General features: G+C 45.2%; 1 protein-coding gene across 7 annotated transcripts in view; it reads right to left on the bottom strand.

Annotated features, from left to right (window-relative positions):
- rap1gap (RAP1 GTPase activating protein) overlaps window positions 1–20,162 on the bottom strand; it is a 72,642-nt gene that overhangs the window by 30,787 nt on the left and 21,693 nt on the right. For 6 of the 7 annotated variants that reach the window (XR_004561372.1, XR_004561370.1, XM_034172953.1 and 3 more), the window contains exons 3-6: window positions 11,205–11,240; window positions 9,027–9,074; window positions 5,490–5,528; window positions 5,168–5,359 (exon numbers count right to left, since the gene is read on the bottom strand). Coding sequence is in view for 5 of the 7 variants with exons in the window: in XM_034172953.1 (XP_034028844.1) it covers window positions 5,168–5,359; window positions 5,490–5,528; window positions 9,027–9,074; window positions 11,205–11,222 (297 nt within the window). In the remaining 2 variants the exon portion in view is untranslated. The remainder of the gene's footprint in view (window positions 1–5,167; window positions 5,360–5,489; window positions 5,529–9,026; window positions 9,075–11,204; window positions 11,241–20,162) is intronic. The other variant, XM_034172951.1, reaches the window with a different exon arrangement.

Below are 20,162 nucleotides of genomic sequence, written 5' to 3' on the forward strand. Positions count from 1 at the left end.
GACTGTCTCTGTTCTCTGCCAGCAGTACCGGGTCTGACTGCTGAAGACAGCGGCCACCTGGGGTGCAGGGCTTGGCGGCTCCGGTGTTCTTCAGCTCCGTTGGCGGTGGAAGCTGTGTGGATCCGGCTTTTCTCTCGCCAGGCGTCTTCTATCGTCGAGCCTGCCCACACGTCACCTGGTGTATGATTGACAGTCACTGTATTGTTATTGTCTGTACATCGTTGTGTGATTCACAACATTAAATTGTTACTTTTTGGCTTATCCATTGTCCGTTCATTAACGCCCCCTGTTGTGGGTCCGTGACACGACACTTTCACAACAGGATTTCTCGGCCAGCGTCATGGATCCCGAGGGGCGTCAACCATCGAATGAACAGCCAATGGAAGAGCGAGGTGCACAGGCGCCAGCAGGAGGCGTGTTGGGTGAGCTGCAGCACATCTTAACCGCCTTTACCGCTCGGTTGGATTTAATTACCGAGCAGAGCAGTGTTCTCAATCGTAGGATGGAGGCTCTCACCGCCCAGGTGGAAGCGTGTGCTCAGGGCGCTGCTGCAGCACCTCCTCCTGCTGACCGTGTGCCAGAAACAGACATTCCGCTGGTCATTCAACGAACCCCCCCACCTTCCCCTGAAGCATACATAAGTCCTCCGGAGCCGTACGGAGGCTGTGTGGAGACGTGCGTGGACACGTGCGTGGACTTCTTGATGCAGTGCTCGCTCGTCTTTTCACAGCGTCCCGTCATGTACGCAGCAGACGCCAGCCGGGTGGCTTATGTGATCAATTTGCTTCGAGGAGAGGCACGCGCCTGGGCTACGGCGCTTTGGGAGCAGAATTCACGGCTCCTAACGGTTTATACTGAGTTTGTGAGGGGGTTCCGACAGGTGTTCGACCACCCTCATAGAGGCGAGACCGCTTCAAGTGTGCTGCTGTCGATACGGCAGGGGCGTCGGAGCGCAGTGAAGTATGCAGTCGACTTCCGCATCACGGCAGTGCGAGCCGGCTGGAATGCTGTTGCGCTCAGCGCCGCCTTTGTAAATGGACTGTCTCTGGTCCTTAAGGAGCACCTGGTGGCGAAGGACGAGCCGCGGGATTTAGATGGGCTTATCGACCTGGTTATACGGTTAGACAACCGATTAACGGAACACCGACGGGAACAAGACGAGGGGCGTGGCCAGGCACAAGCCGTCCCTCTTCCTCCCGGGTCCGAAAGGAAGCCGACTTCCCCATGCTCCACTGCCAGGGCTCTCCACGTGACAACAGCTCCCCCTGCTGACGTTGCTATGGAAACGAGCAGGGCCAAAAAACGATCAGATCAGAGACAAAGGAGGCTGATCCGTGGAGAGTGTTTTCTCTGCAGCTCTACCGAGCACATACAGAGAGAATGCCCCAAACGGTCAAAACAACAGCACTCGTCCTTAGAGACTGGGGTAAGGGTGGGTCACAACACCCACGTGGGGAAACCCCGACGATCTGCACGAATCCCAGTCACGATCCTGAGTGGGGATCTAACCCTTCACGCCCCAGCACTGGTGGACACGGGGTCAGAGGGGAATCTGCTGGATATGCAGATGGGCAAAGGAGGTTGGGCTCCCTCTAGTGGCCTTACCATCACCATTGTCGGTGCGGGCGCTAGATGGCACCCTTCTTCCACTAATCACACACCAGACACAGCCAGTGACATTGGTGGTGTCTGGGAATCACAGGGAGGAGATTGTGTTTTATGTAACACCTTCTACCTCCCGAGTGATTTTGGGTTTTCCATGGGTGTTAAAACACAATTCCCGGATTGACTGGCTGTCTGGGGTTGTGGTTCAGTGGAGCGAAACCTGCCACCGGGAGTGTTTAGGATCCTCGGTTCCACCCGGTGTGACTGCTAAGGAGGAGGTTTCAGTCCCCCCCAATCTGACGGCGGTGCCGGCCGAGTACCACGACCTTGCTGACGTCTTCAGCAAGGATCTGGCACTCACGCTGCCCCCGCACCGTCCGTACGATTGTGCCATTGATTTGATACCGGGCGCTGAGTACCCGTCCAGCAGGCTGTACAACCTCTCACGTCCGGAACGCGAATCAATGGAGACCTACATCCGGGACTCGTTAGCTGCCGGGTTGATCCGGAACTCCACCTCCCCGATGGGTGCTGGTTTCTTTTTTGTGGGCAAGAAGGACGGCGGACTCCGTCCATGCATTGATTACAGAGGGCTGAACGGGATCACGGTTCGCAATCGATACCCGTTACCTCTGTTGGATTCAGTGTTCACGCCCCTGCATGGAGCCCAAATTTTCACGAAATTGGATCTTAGGAATGCTTATCACCTGGTTCGGATCCGGGAGGGAGACGAGTGGAAGACGGCATTTAACACCCCGTTAGGTCACTTTGAGTACCTGGTCATGCCGTTCGGCCTCACCAATGCGCCCGCGACGTTCCAAGCTTTGGTTAATGATGTCTTGCGGGACTTCCTGCATCGGTTTGTCTTCGTATATCTAGACGATATACTCATCTTTTCTCCGGATCCTGAGACCCATGTCAAGCATGTACGTCAGGTCCTACAGCGGTTGTTGGAGAACCGGCTGTTTGTGAAGGGCGAGAAGTGTGAGTTAAACCGCACTTCTTTGTCCTTCTTGGGGTTCATCATCTCCTCCAACTCCGTCGCCCCTGATCCGGCCAAGGTTGCGGCGGTGAGAGATTGGCCCCAACCAACGAACCGTAGGAAACTACAACAGTTCCTCGGTTTTGCAAATTTCTACCGGAGGTTCATCAAAGGCTATAGTCAGGTAGTTAGCCCCCTGACAGCCCTGACCTCCACAAAAGTCCCCTTCACCTGGTCGGATCGGTGCGAAGCCGCGTTTAGGGAGTTGAAATGCCGGTTCTCGACTGCACCGGTTCTGGTGTAGCCCGATTCTAAGTGCCAGTTTGTTGTTGAAGTGGATGCCTCTGACTCAGGGATAGGAGCCGTGCTGTCCCAGAGCGGGGAGTCCGACAAGGTTCTCCATCCATGTGCCTACTTTTCCCGCAGGTTGAACCCAGCTGAACGGAACTATGACGTCGGCAATCGGGAACTTCTTGCGGTGAAGGAGGCTCTTGAGGAGTGGAGACACCTGTTGGAGGGAGCATTGGTACCATTTACGGTTTTCACGGACCATCGGAACCTGGAGTACATCCGGACCGCGAAGCGTCTGAACCCCAGGCAAGCCCGCTGGTCGCTGTTCTTCGGGCGTTTTGACTTCCGGATCACCTACCGCCCCGGGAAAAAGAACCAATGATCTGACGCCCTGTCCCGGGTGCACAAAGAGGAGGTCAAGACCGAGCTGTCAGACCCCCCTGAAACCATCATCCCCGAGTCCACTGTCGTGGCCGCCCTTACCTGGGACGTGGAGAAGACCGTCCGGGAGGCCCTGACACGGAGCCCGGACCCGGGGACAGGTCCGAAGAACAAACTGTACGTCCCACCAGAGGCCAGGGCTGCGGTCCTTGACTTCTGTCACGGTTCCAAGCTCTCCTGTCACCCAGGGGTGCGAAGGACCGTGGCAGTGGTCCGGCAGCGCTTCTGGTGGGCGTCTATGGAAGCCGACGTCTGGGAATATGTCCAGGCCTGCACCACCTGTGCCAGGGGCAAAGCCGACCACCACAAGGCCCAAGGCTTCCTCCAGCCTCTGCCTGTGCCTCGTCGCCCCTGGTCTCATATCGGCCTGGACTTTGTCACGGGCCTCCCGCCGTCCCAGGGAAACACCACCATCTTAACGATAGTGGACCGGTTCTCCAAGGCGGCCCACTTCGTGGCCCTCCCGAAGCTCCCGACGGCCCAGGAGACTGCAGACCTCCTGGTCCACCACGTCGTGCGTCTGCATGGAATTCCATCAGACATTGTCTCGGATCGTGGTCCTCAGTTCTCCTCCCAGGTCTGGCGGAGTTTCTGTAGGGAACTGGGGGCCACCGTCAGTCTCTCGTCTGGGTACCACCCCCCAGACAAACGGGCAGGCAGAGCGGACTAACCAGGAACTGGAGCAGGCCCTCCGCTGCGTGACCTCCGCGCACCCGACGGCCTGGAGTGACCATCTGGCCTGGATCGAGTACGCTCATAACAGCCAAGTCTCGTCTGCCACCGGCCTCTCCCCGTTTGAAGTGTGTTTGGGGTACCAGCCCCCATTGTTCCCGCTAGTGGAGGGAGAGGTCGGGGTGCCCTCGGTCCAGGCCCATCTGAGAAGGTGCCGTCGGGTGTGGCGTACCGCCCGCTCTGCCCTGCTCAAAGCCCGGACGAGGGCCAAGAACCATGCAGACCGCCGGCGTGCCCCGGCTCCTGCGTATCAGCCTGGGCAGGAGGTTTGGCTTTCCACAAAGGACATTCTCCTGCAAGTGGAATCCCAGAAGTTGAAGGACAGATACATTGGACCTTTCCCCATACTCAAGATCCTCAGTCCAGCCGCAGTGAAGCTGAAGCTGCCAGCTTCACTGCGGATCCACCCGGTTTTCCATGTGTCACGCATCAAACCTCACCACGTTTCACCCCTCTGTACCCCCGGACCGGCGCCGCCTCCTGCCCCGATCATCGACGGGGAGCCGGCTTGGACCGTGCGCCGGCTCCTGGATGTCCGTCGGAAGGGCCGGGGGTTCCAGTATTTGGTGGACTGGGAGGGGTATGGACCCGAAGAACGCTCCTGGGTGAAGAGGAGCTTCATCCTGGACCCAGCCCTCCTGGCCGACTTCTACCGGCGGCACCCGGACAAGCCTGGGGGGGGGGGGGGGGGGGGGGGTCCTGTTGTGTGGGCCGCTGAAGAGGAGGTACTGCTGGCCCACCACCACAAGATGGCGCCCTGCTTGAAGTGCGGGCTTCAAGCACGTGAGGGCGTCGGAGCGACCAGGAGTGACAGTTGTCACTCATCATCCGTACCAGCTGTCACTCATCCACTACTCATCACCACCACCATAAAGGCCGGACTGCAACTCCACCTCCCCGCCGAGAAATCAACTACCAATCAGGTAATTTTCTCTGCTGACTTAAACTTTGAGTATTAGTCTGATCTCTTTTTGCAGCCGTTTTATCACTTTGGATTTTTTTAAAATTTAACTAAGCATAAAAGCTTCATAAAACCTGTGTGACGCTGCTGCTATTACATTTAATTTGTACCATTTAACTGTACATGATGGTCATAATAGTCTCTGATTGGCTAACCTTGCCCAGGAAGTGTTTGCGGTAGAGTATAGCTGTTGTGTTACATTCCAGTTTGGTGCGAGTGTTTGGGGACAGAGGCTGCAGCTGCTCCACGTCCGCAGTCTCACGCACCTCGTGGTTGGTGCCTTCAATCCAGTAGCCCCCAAACTGTGGAAGGAGGATGAGTGGAAAGGGGCTTCTTCTGCCCAACACCTGTTTCCAAATGCACAAAAACAAGGATTTAAGTGCAGAGTGACAAGAGAATAAAATAGAAACATTTAAAATTCCTGTTTGAGACAAAAGAGCAGTAATTATGAAGTGTCACTGCAGAACATCGTCCTACCTCATGGACACTTGGATACGGAATATAATCCTCCTCTGTCTGAAAGAACAACAAATATAAAGCTTTGTTCCCTTCATTAAAGTACAAAAATATCCACAGTGTCCAACTCTATAATCCCAAAGGATACAATCAGAGCAATTACATAACAGTTATGCAATGAAAAGCAGTTTACTGACCTCCTTAAAATCACCGTGGATGCAATTGTTATTTCTATTATTGATTTTGTGTCATTGTTTTGGTGTATTCATGTAGCAATTTTCAGAAAAACATTTCAACATGATAAAACTTCAACACAACAAAATGATAAAAGTTTACACATACATAAGAACAAATTAAAATTCAATACCAAATATGATATCATACACTAGCACATTGCCTGTGGGGATCATGCTGCTCGTGGGGATCTACAAGCTCTAGATTGGGTAGTGTTTATAAAATAGGTAGCTGACATTTTTCAAGGTCATAAATTGCACAAAGTTTCTGTAATGAGTTGGAATGGTGTGTGAGTCCAGAATGTTTTATAACCTTAGACCTCAACAATTATTATTATCAGTATTATAATAATTATTATTATTACTTCTATTTTGCCATTTCATTTTAAAATGGACCACGATGGAAATAAATGTTTTCACTTTGAAGGTGTAATCCATCTATTTTTTTTATTTATTTGCAATTATATCATGTACTTACATTGAACTTACCAAATAAAAGCATGCATGCACTCACACTTTTAATATACAGTAAAGATGATTTACCACCCCCTGCTGGAGTGGCATGTGAGTCCAGAATGTAGTTAGCAATGTTAGCTAATATCCATAGCTTCTCCAAGAATATTAGTCCTATCAACGTTCCATTTTGTTCATCCTTGACCCAAGATACATAAGCATACCAAACGGCAAATGTCAGCTATCCCCAGTTTCTCCGTGATTGAAGTTACACATAAGCACACATGCACGCAGGTGCTTTTAAAATGACAACAACAACAACAACAAAAAAGACAGTGGCTGAAGACATTAAAAGAACTAAACATTTCACTCATGGTACCAACATGTGACTTAACTCACTCATGGTAAGAGCAACATAACACTTAACTAAATTGACTAAACCAACTGAACTACAAGAACAATAAATCAATAACACTAACAACACCATTAAACTAACATGAACCACTATAACAACATTTAAAACCCCAAACCCCAAACTCCCATGATCCACTGCAGCACAATGTCCATTGTTTACTGGTTAGCTGAAATTGCTAATTTCTCAAAAAACATTAGTCCTATCAACTTTCTGTTTTTGCAACATTCATCCTTGACCCAAAATGCATAAGCATACCAAATGGCAAATGTCAACTCTCCATGATGTCTGCGTGATCAAAGCCATACACAAGCACACAGAGGCCAATTGGCTATTATAATATAGATACCAACAAATACAGTTAAACTGAGATAAAACCATATCTCATATCCACATCACATATAAGTATAATTAAACAGTCAGATTCCCATGGTTCATACCAATTCTACGTCAGCTGCTAGGTGCCAGCTGAAGCAACGAACAAATGTATAACTAATTCTAACCAACAGAAAAAAAATATTTTTTTCAGATGAGCCTTAATAGCATCAACTGAAGTGGTCTTTCTAAGCAAAAAGCAGCAAACTACTCCATAAGAAAAATATGCACAGGCTCTAAAACCTGCCAACTTCTTCTTAACTCTAGGAACAGAAAGTAAACACAGAACCAGAGACTACAGGACATGACAGGTATCATACAGTGCATACAGTTTTTTATTTTTATTTTTTTGGAAATTTTTGCAAATTTATTAAAAATAAAAAGATTACAAAATCACATGTATGTTACTATTCACACCCTTTGCTCAGTAGTTTGTTGATGCACCTTTGGCAGCAGTTACAGCCTCAGGTTTTCTTGTATATGATGCCACAAGCTTGGTGCACCTATCTTTGGGCAGCTTTGCCCATTCTGATTTGCAGCACCTCTCAAGCTCCATCAGGTTGGAAGGGGAGCGTCGGTGCACACTTGTTTTCAGATCTCTTCAGAGTTGTTCAATCGGATTCAGCTCTGGGCTCTGGCTGGGTCACTCAAGGACATTCAAAGAGTTGTCCTGAAGCCACTCCTTCGATATCTTGGCTGTGTGCTTAGGGTCATTGTCTTGCTGAAATTAAACAGTCACCCCAGTCTGAGGTCAAGAGTGCTCTGGGGCTGGAAAGTCAATAAGGGCCCTTGAATAAGGTCCTTAATCCCCAGTTGCTCCAAGTATGAGCAACTTGCCTGTGTGTGTGAGTGTGCAAAACAGAGAAAGAATGTGAGGCATCATTTTAAAGCCCTGAAAAATGTGATATAAATGCAGTCCATTTACTGCAGTTTATTTTCTATACATTATATTTCTGTAATTGTTTTTGAGAATGTTTTTTTCATCATTGTTTTGTTGTTTGAGAGTCTCTGTACATGTTTTGTCATTTGAGGGCTGATATTTTCAGAAAAATCACACATGCTTAATCGCATGTGTGATTTTTCTGTGCAGGGCCACATATAGACAAACACATTCACACCGCAAACACACCTACGGACAATTATAAAGTTTCCAATCCGCCTAACCTGCGTGTCTTTGTTTGTGGGACGAAGCCAGAGCACCCGGAGGGAACCCATGTAAACACAGGGAGATCACGCAAACTCCAGACAGAAAGGCCACATGTGGGAATCAAACCCATGACCTCCTCACTGTGAGGCAACCGTGCTAACCACTAAGCCTCCGTGCTGCCCATTATTAAGCATATATTCAGTATTATTACATTTTCAACTGATGCCTGCTTTCAAAAAGGGGCTGTCAGCTGACCACTGGTGAGATCAACTCCATACGCTGTTTAAAAAGAATGCAAAAAAAGGAAGAAAAAAATACCAGCTGATTGTATGCGTGTAAAATCATAGGAAAAAAGTTACTCAACAGAAAGATAAAGTGTGTGGGTAAAAGCCATTATCAAAGACAAATGATCTAGAAAGATTAGGCAGCGACACAACAGAAACAGCGCTGAAATGCTCCCTGGTGTAAATACATACATGCATGTGACCCGTGGCAGTTCAGCTGTGTCTCACACACACACACACACACATGCACGCACGCACACACGCACGCACGCACAATGCAGGCAGTGTACAACAGTGGCAAGGCTTTACCAGTTCTGCAAGCTAGGTGGGTGTACAACAGTTCAGAGCCTTTTAAGTCAACAACAAAACCTTAAAATGCACTCTTATGTTCAGAGGACGCCAGCCAAAACACTGTAAGAGCACATCGGATGCTTTATTGTGACAAATTTTTCTGTCACACTCTAATTATCAGTTTGTTTGTTGCCGGTTTTTTTTTTTTTGGTTGTTTGATTTCAGTTTTCCAGTTTCATATCAGAGTGCACAGCACAACCGTGATGATATCAAACCCTGCAAGGTCAGTATCATTCAGCGAGCATGTGCTGCTTCAAATCAGTGTTCTTGCACAGTGAACCAAAGATATGCATCACGAGGTACCTTAAGTGGAGGAGGGAAAGTGTATCTCTGCTCATCCATCCTGCTGCCCTGTCAGAAGAAAAAGAGACATTAGGGCAACAGAGATCACGAAAGGTCACGTGCAGTCACAACAGAAATGAACACAAACAAGTAGTCGATGCAACCATGTAATAATTATGAGTAAAGTACAAGGAAAAAGTGCAGCATCAGCCTCATTGCATAACAGCTCTCCCAGGAGATATGCAGCACGAAGTGGACGAGGTACAGACAGAAACACAGAACATGCTGACAGACAGGTAAAGGATGATGAAGAGAGACTTTTGGTGCAGAGACAGTACAGCTGCAGAAGACCCCCCCAGGGATTAAACAGTGAGACGCAGTTACACTAAATCAGAACATTGTTGAAAAATATTTAAGCGTTTGAGGTCAATGAAAGCCACGGCACTTTTTTTTTTTTTAGGATAACAGTGAAGCAGCACATAAACAATGTGCACTTAACCGACATGTCACTGACTCGTGCACAATACATACAACCCATGGCAAAAATTATGGAATCACCGGCCTCGGAGGATGTTCATTCAGTTGTTTAATTTTGTAGAAAAAAAGCAGATCACAGACATGACACAAAACTAAAGTCATTTCAAATGGCAACTTTCTGGCTTTAAGAAACACTATAAGAAATCAAGAAAAAAAGATTGTGGCAGTCAGTAACGGTTACTTTTTTAGACCAAGCAGAGGAAAAAAAATATGGAATCACTGAATTCTGAGGAAAGAATTATGGAATCACCCTGTAAATTTTCAGCCCCCAAACTAACACCTGCATCAAATCAGATCTACTCGTTGACATTGACCCTATGCCGTGACATTGACCCTATGTGTCTTTTTACAAGGAATGTTTTTGCAGTTTTTGCCCTATGGCAAGATGCATTATCATCTTGAAACATCCCCAAACATCCTTTCAATTGTCCAAAATATCAACGCAAACTTGTGCATTTATTGATGTGCCTTTACCTGACATGCAGCCCCATATCATCAATGACTGTGGAAATTTACATGTTCTCTTCAGGCAGTCATCATTATAAATCTCATTGGAACGGCACCAAACAAAAGTTCCAACGTCATCACCTTGCCCAATGCAGATTCGAGATTCATCACTGAATATGACTTTCATCCAGTCATCCACAGTCCACGAATGCTTTTCCTTAGCCCATTGTAACCTTGTTTTTTTTCTGTTTAGGTGTTAATTATGGCTTTCGTTTAGCTTTTCTGTATGTAAATCCCATTTCCTTTAGGCGGTTTCTTACAGTTCGGTCACAGACGTTGACTCCAGTTTCCTCCCATTCATTCCTCATTTGTTTTGTTGTGCATTTTTCGATTTTTGAGACATATTGTTTTAAGTTTTCTGTCTTGACGCTTTGATGTCTTCCTTGGTCTACCAGTATGTTTGCCTTTAACAACCTTCCCATGTTGTTTGTATTTGGTCCAGAGTTTAGACACAGCTGACTGTGAATAACCAACATCTTTTGCAACATTGCATGATGATTTACTCTCTTTTAAGAGTTTGATAATCCTCTCCTTTGTTTCAATTGACATCTCTCGTGTTGGAGCCATGATTCATGTCAGTCCACTTGGTGCAACAGCTCTCCAAGGTGTGTTCACTCCTTTTTAGATGCAGACTAACGAGCAGATCTGATATGATGCAGGTGTTAGTTTTGGGGATGAAAATTTACAGGGTGATTCCATAATTTTTTCCTCAGAATTGAGTGATTCCATATTTTTTTCCTCTGCTTGGTCTAAAAAAGTAACTGTTACTGACTGCCACAATCTTTTTTTCTTGATTTCTTATAGTGTTTCTTAAAGCCAGAAAGTTGCCATTTGAAATGACTTTAGTTTTGTGTCATGTCTGTGATCTGCTTTTTTTCTACAAAATTAAACAACTGAATGAACATCCTCAGAGGCTGGTGATTCCATAATTTTTGCCAGGGGTTGTATATATATAGAAAACTGAAACAGTTTGGCTAAAGAGATCTGAAAGTGGAAGGCAGATTTTTAATGTGAGATCAGCATCAGGTGTTAATAGAGATGATGAATCTCTTCTGAAAGCTTCAGAGGAGGAAAGAGACACAACCTTGACAGGTTAGTTGCCTGGTGAGTGCAGCCTAGAAAGACAAAAAGGCAAAGTCCAGTTTGTCACCTTACCTGCATCTTTTCAATCATTTCAAATAAATCTGCGGTCTGGAGAGAGGAAAGTAAAATGTTTTTGAGTCCTTCTGTAGTGCTGGATAGGATTCATGATCATTTCTTATATATTATGCCGTTACTTCAAAGATTCTTTTTTCTTCTGGTGTGTTCTGTAAAGCACAATACGCCAACCGATGCCGTCAAAGTACAGATTAAGAGCTCTTTTTTTTCCAGCAACATTTTACCTGATTGCTGCAGATGGTCTGTCATTTGAAGTTACACAGTCATTTACAACCTAATTGAGTGTAACCACATCTGTTATTTCTGCAGCACTAAAATCTTCACACGCACAAAGAATGCACGCATCGGTCCGACACGACGGCTGCGACAATCCATGGAACGTGACGGATGAAAGGTTGAGCCTGATGCAGTCAAGAGCTTTGTGTACAGAGCAACAGTGTCTCAGCTTTCAGTATGAGTAAAGTCCTCCACCATGTGCAAACAACAGTTCACCACAAACCCTAAAAGCAAATAACTCTGGCTTCGACTACATTAACCAGAGATTAGAACAGAATGAGGAGCTGAAATTAAAGCACATATCAGCTTTGCTCTTAAAACCCCTTTAGCCGCAAAACAGCATGTTTAATGGCAGACACCCCCCCCCCCCCCCCAAAAAAAACAACAACAACTCACCGGCTCATCGGGCTGTGTCTTCTGTGCATTTAAAGTGAACTGAACAGGCAACCTGAGCTACAACTTTTCACAAAGTTACATTGTTTATCTGAAAACAGTGAAATGCAATCTGCCATCCCTACAGGACCTGTACACCTCCAGGGCACTAAGACCCGCAAGGAAAATAGTGGCTGATCCCTCTCACCCAGGACACAAACTTTTTGTTACCCTCTCCTCTGGCAGACGGCCGAGCTCCATCAAGACTAAAACCTCAAGACACAAAAACAGCTTCTTTCTGTCCGCAGCTCGACTTATAAATAATGCCAGGGCCCCCATTTACCCTGCCCCCACTCCATTCCCATAAAGTACAGACTGATCATCCCTGTGCATGCCTGCATAGCCCCATTCCACTATATCTATTTAACAGTAAACTTAGCTTTGCCCATTTGTCTATTTGACTCCTTTACATCTTACAGAAGTATTTTTCCCCTTTTCTTTTTGTTGTTATTTATGCACCTATTACTTCTTACAGAAGTATTTTTTTTATTGTTGTTTATGCACCAATGATACCAGATCAAATTCCTGGTACGTGAGAACTTACTTGCCAATAAATTTGATTCTGGTACTAAAATTCGTGCACCGATGATGATGTCTGTGTGTCTAATGAGGAGATACTTACACGGGTGGATTTCTTCCACTGGGCCCTTCTCACCATTGCAGCACTATTGCTTAAAGGATGATTTATATCCATGACCCCTTTTTTTTTTACTTTAATGAAACTGGAGTCCTGTAGTATCAAAAGGAGGCAATGTCAAGGAGTTGGAATTCAATTGTTTCTCTGCTGTTTGTCCTTCTGTGACACTCAAAGTAAAGTTGCGTGTCCATGTGTGACAGAGCGTCACATCAGCCCCACAGGCTTTTCCCCGCTCCGTGCTCTTTACTCACAAGATTATCAGCCGGATCAGCAAGTGAGTGTCTCAGGTTTCGTGCGGAGGTCAGCCGTTATTGTGCCAAATCATCTGTCTCAATCTGCTGCTGATCTTCTTTTGTTGCTCGCTCTGCTGCACTGTGAGAAGATGAGCGCTGCAAATGCCACAATCTGCACCTCTGTTGACAAACTGTTTTTCTTTTTTCATTCAGACGAGTGCATAGAGGTGGGGCACAGGTCACCTCCTCTATGCACACAGACAGGTGCTTCAGCAAGCTCCTAGTCCCAGTACAGAACTAAATTTTAGGATTATAAATGACATGACAAGTAAGCAAAAAAAAAACCCACCACAAACCAAGCAAGCAAATGTTTCCCATGTGCACGGCCCGCAACATCAGCAGCTGCTCACCAAGGATTTTTTTTTTTAAAACTGGCTGTGTCATTTTGATGTGCAGCCATTCCACTCTGTGCACACCTGATCCCATTAAATCTTAGAAGTTATGCAGTTTGTCTTGATTACTATTCCAGTGGGAGACCTCTTAGGAACACCAGGGACTGTACGCATGTTTCTCCATGTAGAACTGGAGCTGTGTCAAGAAGAGCATCGGACAAAAAAACCTGTGCCAAATCCTCAGGCAGATCTGTTCTGGATCTGCTGTGGTGATCTCAAGCAACCAGGGCATGCGGAAAAAAAAAAACAACCAAAAACAATCTCATTGTAGCATCTTGATCTTAGTATTAAATTCTTCCCAACATTCAAAAATCAGGTTATGTTTGTCTGTTTCAAACTGACTTTACAGTCTGTTAAGATGATCGCTTCACTGATACAGTTTTACAGGCCTGTTATTAAAATGTAATGAGGAGTAATTAAGATCAAAACAGTCATTTCTGGTCATTTTCTGCTAAAATATTTCACTGGGCCAAATAGAAACTTGGGCTCTCTGCATACTTTAAAACCAAACTCTTCGTGCAACCTTTGAGTTGTGGGAAAATGTCACTGTTTTTTGGGTGTTACCATAGTAGCACTGTATGTTTGGAGAAACAGGTGTACCCCACGGTTCCGGTGGCCCCGTCCGTGGGTCTTGAAAACAAATGAATGAATGAATGTTTCATCGCAGTTGGTACTAATTTGTACAAGACTTTCAAAACAAGTGTTACAGAGCTGCCTTACAACATCAAGAGAATAAAAGACGTTGAGGAAAAAACCCACAGATATAAAAGAAAAAAAAATGCAACAATTACAGTTTCATTGTATATTCTATTTACACTAAAATACAACAGAATGTAAACTGTAATCCCTGATTAAGTGTAGCAGATTACTGAGAATAGATGTTTTATCTCTCTAAACAGACTAAACAGATTCAGATCGTTTGCCACACACTCGTTCTTCGTGCACAGATGGATTGACATGTGGAGTACTGCATCATTTTGTTTGGTTGTTTTTCGTTGGATTGACTTAGTGAGGTCAGTATGTGCGTCATGCAAATACAGTCTTAAGAGGAAAAAAGTCATCTCATGTTTTCAACAGAATGTTCTGCTTGTCAGACTTTTTTTATGTTGAGCACTAAGAGGATCAGAAATAGGACTTGAGCCAAATTAAGACCTTGCTTCATTTATTGACATTCAAAATTTATGGACTTTTGTGTGAACACATGACATGTAAATTGTGAATGGCTCAGGGTCTAGTTTACTAAATTAATTGCTGATCTGAACACGGCCGGCGAGCACTCTTGGTAGTTGTGAGTTTTGTGTGTATCACTTTAAGTGTGCTATTGTTTAAACTGGTTGGGCAAACAGAAGGCTTATGTAATCTCTGAGGCCATCTCTTCTGCAGATACTAAATGAACTTTACTAATCATTTTTATCCTGAGTGAGGGGGGGACTGAGGTTGCATCCTTTGAGCTCCACATGTTGTGGTATCTGACAGATGCTTACGCTTGACCCATCTCCTCAGCGAGCAGAGTTCTCCTCCGGGTCGTCTTTGACCAGCCCGTCTTCCTCATACAGGATTTCTTTTGTGGCATCCGCAAACCCCGCCCCCCCCAACTCATAACCACCAAAAAAAGTGGGCAATGTCCTGAATGGAGCACATTGCCATGTTCATGAAGATTTCTGGCAGTCTGGGTGTTTATGGAGCCTGTAAGCTCCGCCCTCTACCCTCCAGTGACAACTCTCAGGCCTCGACTCCGCCAGGTCCACCTTCATCACGTTGCATGTGTTTTTGTTGCGTGCATCTTCAGAGCCCACCATGGATCTGAATGTACCAGATAGGTTTCTCCCACTCTTTTGATGTCGTCGCAAAGTGAAGACACTGGTGGTGATTTTTGGGAAGGCAAAATAGTGACAGTCACTTTTCTTGTGTTTTGGTGAGCAAAAATTCTAGAATCATATTCTGCTTTTGGCTGCAACAACAGACGTTTTCTGGGCAATACAATTATGTTTCACAAGTAAGTTGCATGTGAGTATAGTTTGAGCTGGTAAGGAGCTTTGGCTGCATTGTAGTTTAACCCAAAATATTAGTAAGCCAGTACCTCTGAATGTAGATTACCCTGAAAGTATTTGTGACAGATGCTGCTGTCAAACGTTTAATTTCCTCAACAATAATGACATCTGTGATAGACTGGCAGCCTGTCCAGGGTGTGTCTCAGATCTCACCCAGGGCCCACTGGGATAGGCTCAAGTGCCCCCTGACCTTTATATGGAAAAATCTGACACAGAAAATGAACGAATGACTGACGCTTGTGATATCAACAACATCTTCACTTCCACAATAGAAACTTTGATTTGCAGCATCCTGCTGATATACCAGTATTGCAACCAGTTGTAGGTAATTACATAATTAACGCTTCAACAGTGGGTTGACTTTATCAATGTAATCAGTTTATCTGACAAATTACAAGATAATACTTATATAGATAATACTTATTACTGTTTGTATTTGTATATACTGTAATACTTTACATTATTTTTTATCAAGGGTCACAAAGGAAATAAGTGTTACTTCCCTTTTCATGTTACCCTGGTAATGTGTGTGTGTGTGTGTGTGTGTGTGTGCGTGTGTACACAAAATTAATTATTCTGCCAAATCAAATCATTATCAGCACTGTCAGTGTGAGTTTCACAGTCGTCAGTGATCCGATCAGATGATCAGTTTGTTTGTAACTGTTGCCTCTGTCTTTATGTGTCTAAATTTTTCTATGAGCTGATGATATTAACAAATTTTAGGTCTGTTATTTTTCTTTCCTCGGTTTCCATCAAAATGTATCAAAATGTGGAGAGACAAACAGGCTCCAGACTCTTCAGTGACGAGAACATCGAAAGGACAAAGAGTTCATCTATTACAGTTCATTGTAGGGAAACTGACTGTGATTTAGTCAAATTATGAAACCATATCAGAATATAAGTGGGCTGCAATCAAATTCAAATACATAGTTGGTTTTGTGGTGAGAAAGGTACAGCGATGATCAAGTAGCATGTCCTGTCTGGATGCAATAAGTGCTGCCGCTAACGGTGATATTAACAAGTTCATTAAGATGAAGCACGGTGGTGGACTTACAGGAACATCACATAGTGTAGCTGCCGTGTGCTAAAAAGTCTGCAGGCTTCTGGAGCTCCTACTTATTAAGCTTCCACAGGGATATGAAGCCTTATCCAGCATTGCAACAGCTGTTCTCAGCAACAGTGGAAGTCCCAGAGCTACATGACAAACTAGTATCACTGACAACAATATACACACAAAACTAGCAGCTCAGTCCATGACAGGATCAAAAGTCCAAATTGTCATGATTATTATTTGTCGACTTTAGTGAATCAATGAACCATCAGGTCTGTGTAGAACAGTGATACTGAAATGTTCACATGTCAGTGGTTACTGTCGGAGTTCAACAGTTACTGAAAACAATGTTTTGGTATTATACGAATGACACAGTGCTACAAATGTCATGGAAATTTTAAAAAGTGGCACAACAGTTTGTAATGAATAAAAATATGTTTGATTTTGTATGTGTGTGAGTGGGTGTGGGTTGTTTTTTTAAGCTAAGTGTGAACTTGGAACAGTTTAGGTTTGAATTGTGCTTTGTTTATATATGCAATTATATCTGTTGTGACAGACAAAGTGGTGTGAAGAAGAAGCAGGGACTTTATTCTGCTTAGTTACAGCACAAAAAAGTACTGTTTCATGAGTACACTTGAAAATTTTGTTTTTCTACTTATGATCGCTGTTGGGTGGAGCTTACTGATCTTGTTATTTATCACGACTGACTACAGTAAAACTCACTTAAACCGTCATCATATAAACTGGATACTCGCATTCACTGGAGAAAAGCAAAAGTCCCAATGCTTTCGTATGATTTTCTGTGTAATAAACATCATATATAACGGATTTTCGCTCACAGCGGACAAAAGTCCTGTCCGATCACAATCCATTTCCATTAAAAACCCCTCGCATATACCGGACAGATCAGTCTGGAGTGTCCAGTCGCAACAGAGGTACGAAATGGGTGGGGCTGGGGGATGCAGTACCTTGTGGATTGGGAGGGGTACGGCCCGGAAGAGTGTTCCCGGGTGCCGGGGAGGGGGGGGGGGGTGTGTGTGTGATGATGTTATACTGGAACTGTGGGGTGGTTGTGTCTTGTTGTATATGTTCTCTGTTATTATTTTTGTGCTTGGAATTTGTTGGTGACATTTCTCTTGTCTGGTGTTGGCCACGCCTCCTTCCAGATCTTTCCTCACACACCTGTCCTGCTTTTCCTCATTATCAACCTCCTATATTAGTCACACCTTTTCCCTCATCCTATTGTGAGATTATTGTGCCTTGTGCCACTTTCAAGTGTTTGTCTTCTGAGTATCCTGTCCAGTTTTTGTTTACCTGTGTTTTTGACCTGTCTGCCTGCTTTTGGATCCTGTCTCTGTCTAATGCTTCGACTACCATTGTTTATCTTGGCCTGCCTTTTTGTGTACCAAAACCTGCCTGGACTGACAAACCTGCATTTGTGTCCTACCATTTCATGCCATCCAGCATGTCAAGGCCTTTATTTAAGGCTGCTGGTTAACAAAATGCTGCTTCCTGCTTGCACTGTAATATGGTGTTGAGTTTCACACAGATATTCCTGGGTGTAGCGAACCAAAGACAACAACTGTAGACCAGACCCCTTTGCCTGGCTCTCGGGAGCCTGACGCACACCTGCTAAATGACAGAGATGGCAAGGGCTGTGATTTGTCACTTTTACGTTTTCACTCCTTCCTCTCCTGTCATATTTTAATAGGTTTTGCAGTCTGTACTCTAATTACATTTCGATTATGGATACAATTGCTCATATTTGCAGAGAAGTCCGCAAATATGAGCAACTTTACAAACCGGGTTGTGACGGCCCTTTGCTGCTACCCTAATGTATTTGTTGTGCTGCTGTCCTAATGTGTTTGTTGTGTGTCCTGAGGTCTCGGCCACCGGGAGGCGCTGGTCTTGTCTCCTGCCCTGGGGCTACAAAAGGGGGGAGTTCCGTTCTCTCCTGGGGCTCTTCCTCCGCCAGATTGCAGCTTGGGGAGCGGCCGCGTGCTTTTGGTCCTGGCTTGGTCCTCCGGTTCATTCCGCTACGCCTTCCCTTCCTTTTTCTTTTATTCTTAAAATAAATGCCCTACAAAGGGTTTAAAAAGTCTGTTGCTTCCGTGTGTGCCTCACTTTTTTTGTTGCGGCTTCTGAGCCGGGTCGTAACTAATGGGGCTCGTCCGAACACTTTTTGTTGTTTTGTTCCCCTCGACTTGTGTTTGTGGCGCACGGTAAAGTTTGGGGTTTTTGCGCATTTGTTTTTTTTGCAGTTTGTGCTTGTTTGGCTGTGACCTATTTTTGAGGGGAGCAGGTGAGTCAGCATGGGGGTGTGGAAGCTCACAGTAGGCTGCAGTGAGGATGCATGGGAGTGTGTTTTGGGTTTTTTTGGGGGGGGATGGCGTGGTGTGTTTTTGGTGGACACAACCAAGGAAATATAGGTGAGTGAAGTGTTGCTGTTGGTGCACAGGTATTGGGCAATGTTTTGTGGCTGTGTCTCCTGTTGAGGTAAGAGCCTTCGCTGCTTCATGCATGGCCTGTTTTTTTTATAGTGTCATGGGGGTGAGGTTGGCATTCACTGTGTAACAGTGTTCTCGGGAGCAGTCCAGGAGAAATGTTTTCTCGCTGGTTGTGTGCTTAATCATCCCGCCGCCAAACCATGTGAAGAGTTAGGTAAGTAAGTTAGGTGGAGTTTTGTTAAGTTGGTATAGAAGGGGGGGACATGGTTGCATTGGGCTTGGTGCTGTGCACGTTAGCACTTCAGTTTGCAGTGTATTGACTCAGTTGGTGTGTGAATTGTTTGGTTACATGGTGCAGTGTGTGCGTGTAATTCTGGCTAGTCATGGACGCGGAGGTGGAGAGTTTTGTGGCTAATCCCACAAGGAAGAAGCTTAATGTTTTTGTCAAAGACAATCTGCTGGCAATTGCGGTTCATTTCGACATTCCAGTCGGAAAACGAGATAAGGAAAAAGTTATCAAACAACAAATTGATGACGCGCTGGTTACAAAGGGTATTTTTTTTCCTGCTGCATCATTTGTAACCCAGGTGGCAGCTGGGACAGCTGACGCTGATTTGCGTAAATTGGAGTTGCAGTTGGAAATGAGACGTTTGGAGATGAATCTCCGAAAGCAGGAAATTCAGTCTAATCTTAGGGAGAAAGAAATTCAGTTAGAACAACATAAATTGGATACGGAAGAGGCGCAGAGACGCGACGTGGCGCGTGTGTCTGGCGTGTGGACTGTTAATCCTGGTGAAGCGACTTTGACGTTAACAAGTGTATCCAATTTATTCCACTGTTTACTGAGAGGCACGTGGATAAATATTTTGTTTTGTTTGAGCATGTGGCATCAATGTTAAAGTGGCCAAGGGAGGTTTGGCTGCTGCTGTTGCAATCTGTGTTTACAGGTAAAGCTCAGGAGGTGTATGCGTCATTGTCATCTGACGATAGTTTGGTTTATGACAAAGTGAAAAGCGATGTGGAGAGAGCATATGAGCTTGTGCAAGAGGCATATAGACAGAAATTTCGGCATTACAAAAAACTTGATAATCAAAATTATGTGGAGTTTGGAAGTGACAAAACTGAGTTGTTTGACCGTTGGTGCGCTGTGCAAAATATTAAAAACTTTGATCAGCTGTGAAATTTGATTTTGATGGAAGAGTTTCAAGAACTGTGTACCAGAGGATTGCAACTTATATTAGTGAGCAAAAGGCTACAAATGTTCGGATGCTGCTGTTTTGGGCGGATGAGTACGTATTGACTCATAGGTCTTTTTCACAAAATGTGACTCCAAACCTGTGTCTTGGTTCCAATTTGCCAAGAGAGGGGCACTCCGA

Source organism: Thalassophryne amazonica, chromosome 6 (genome assembly GCF_902500255.1).
Source record: "Thalassophryne amazonica chromosome 6, fThaAma1.1, whole genome shotgun sequence".
NCBI lineage: Eukaryota > Metazoa > Chordata > Actinopteri > Batrachoidiformes > Batrachoididae > Thalassophryne > Thalassophryne amazonica.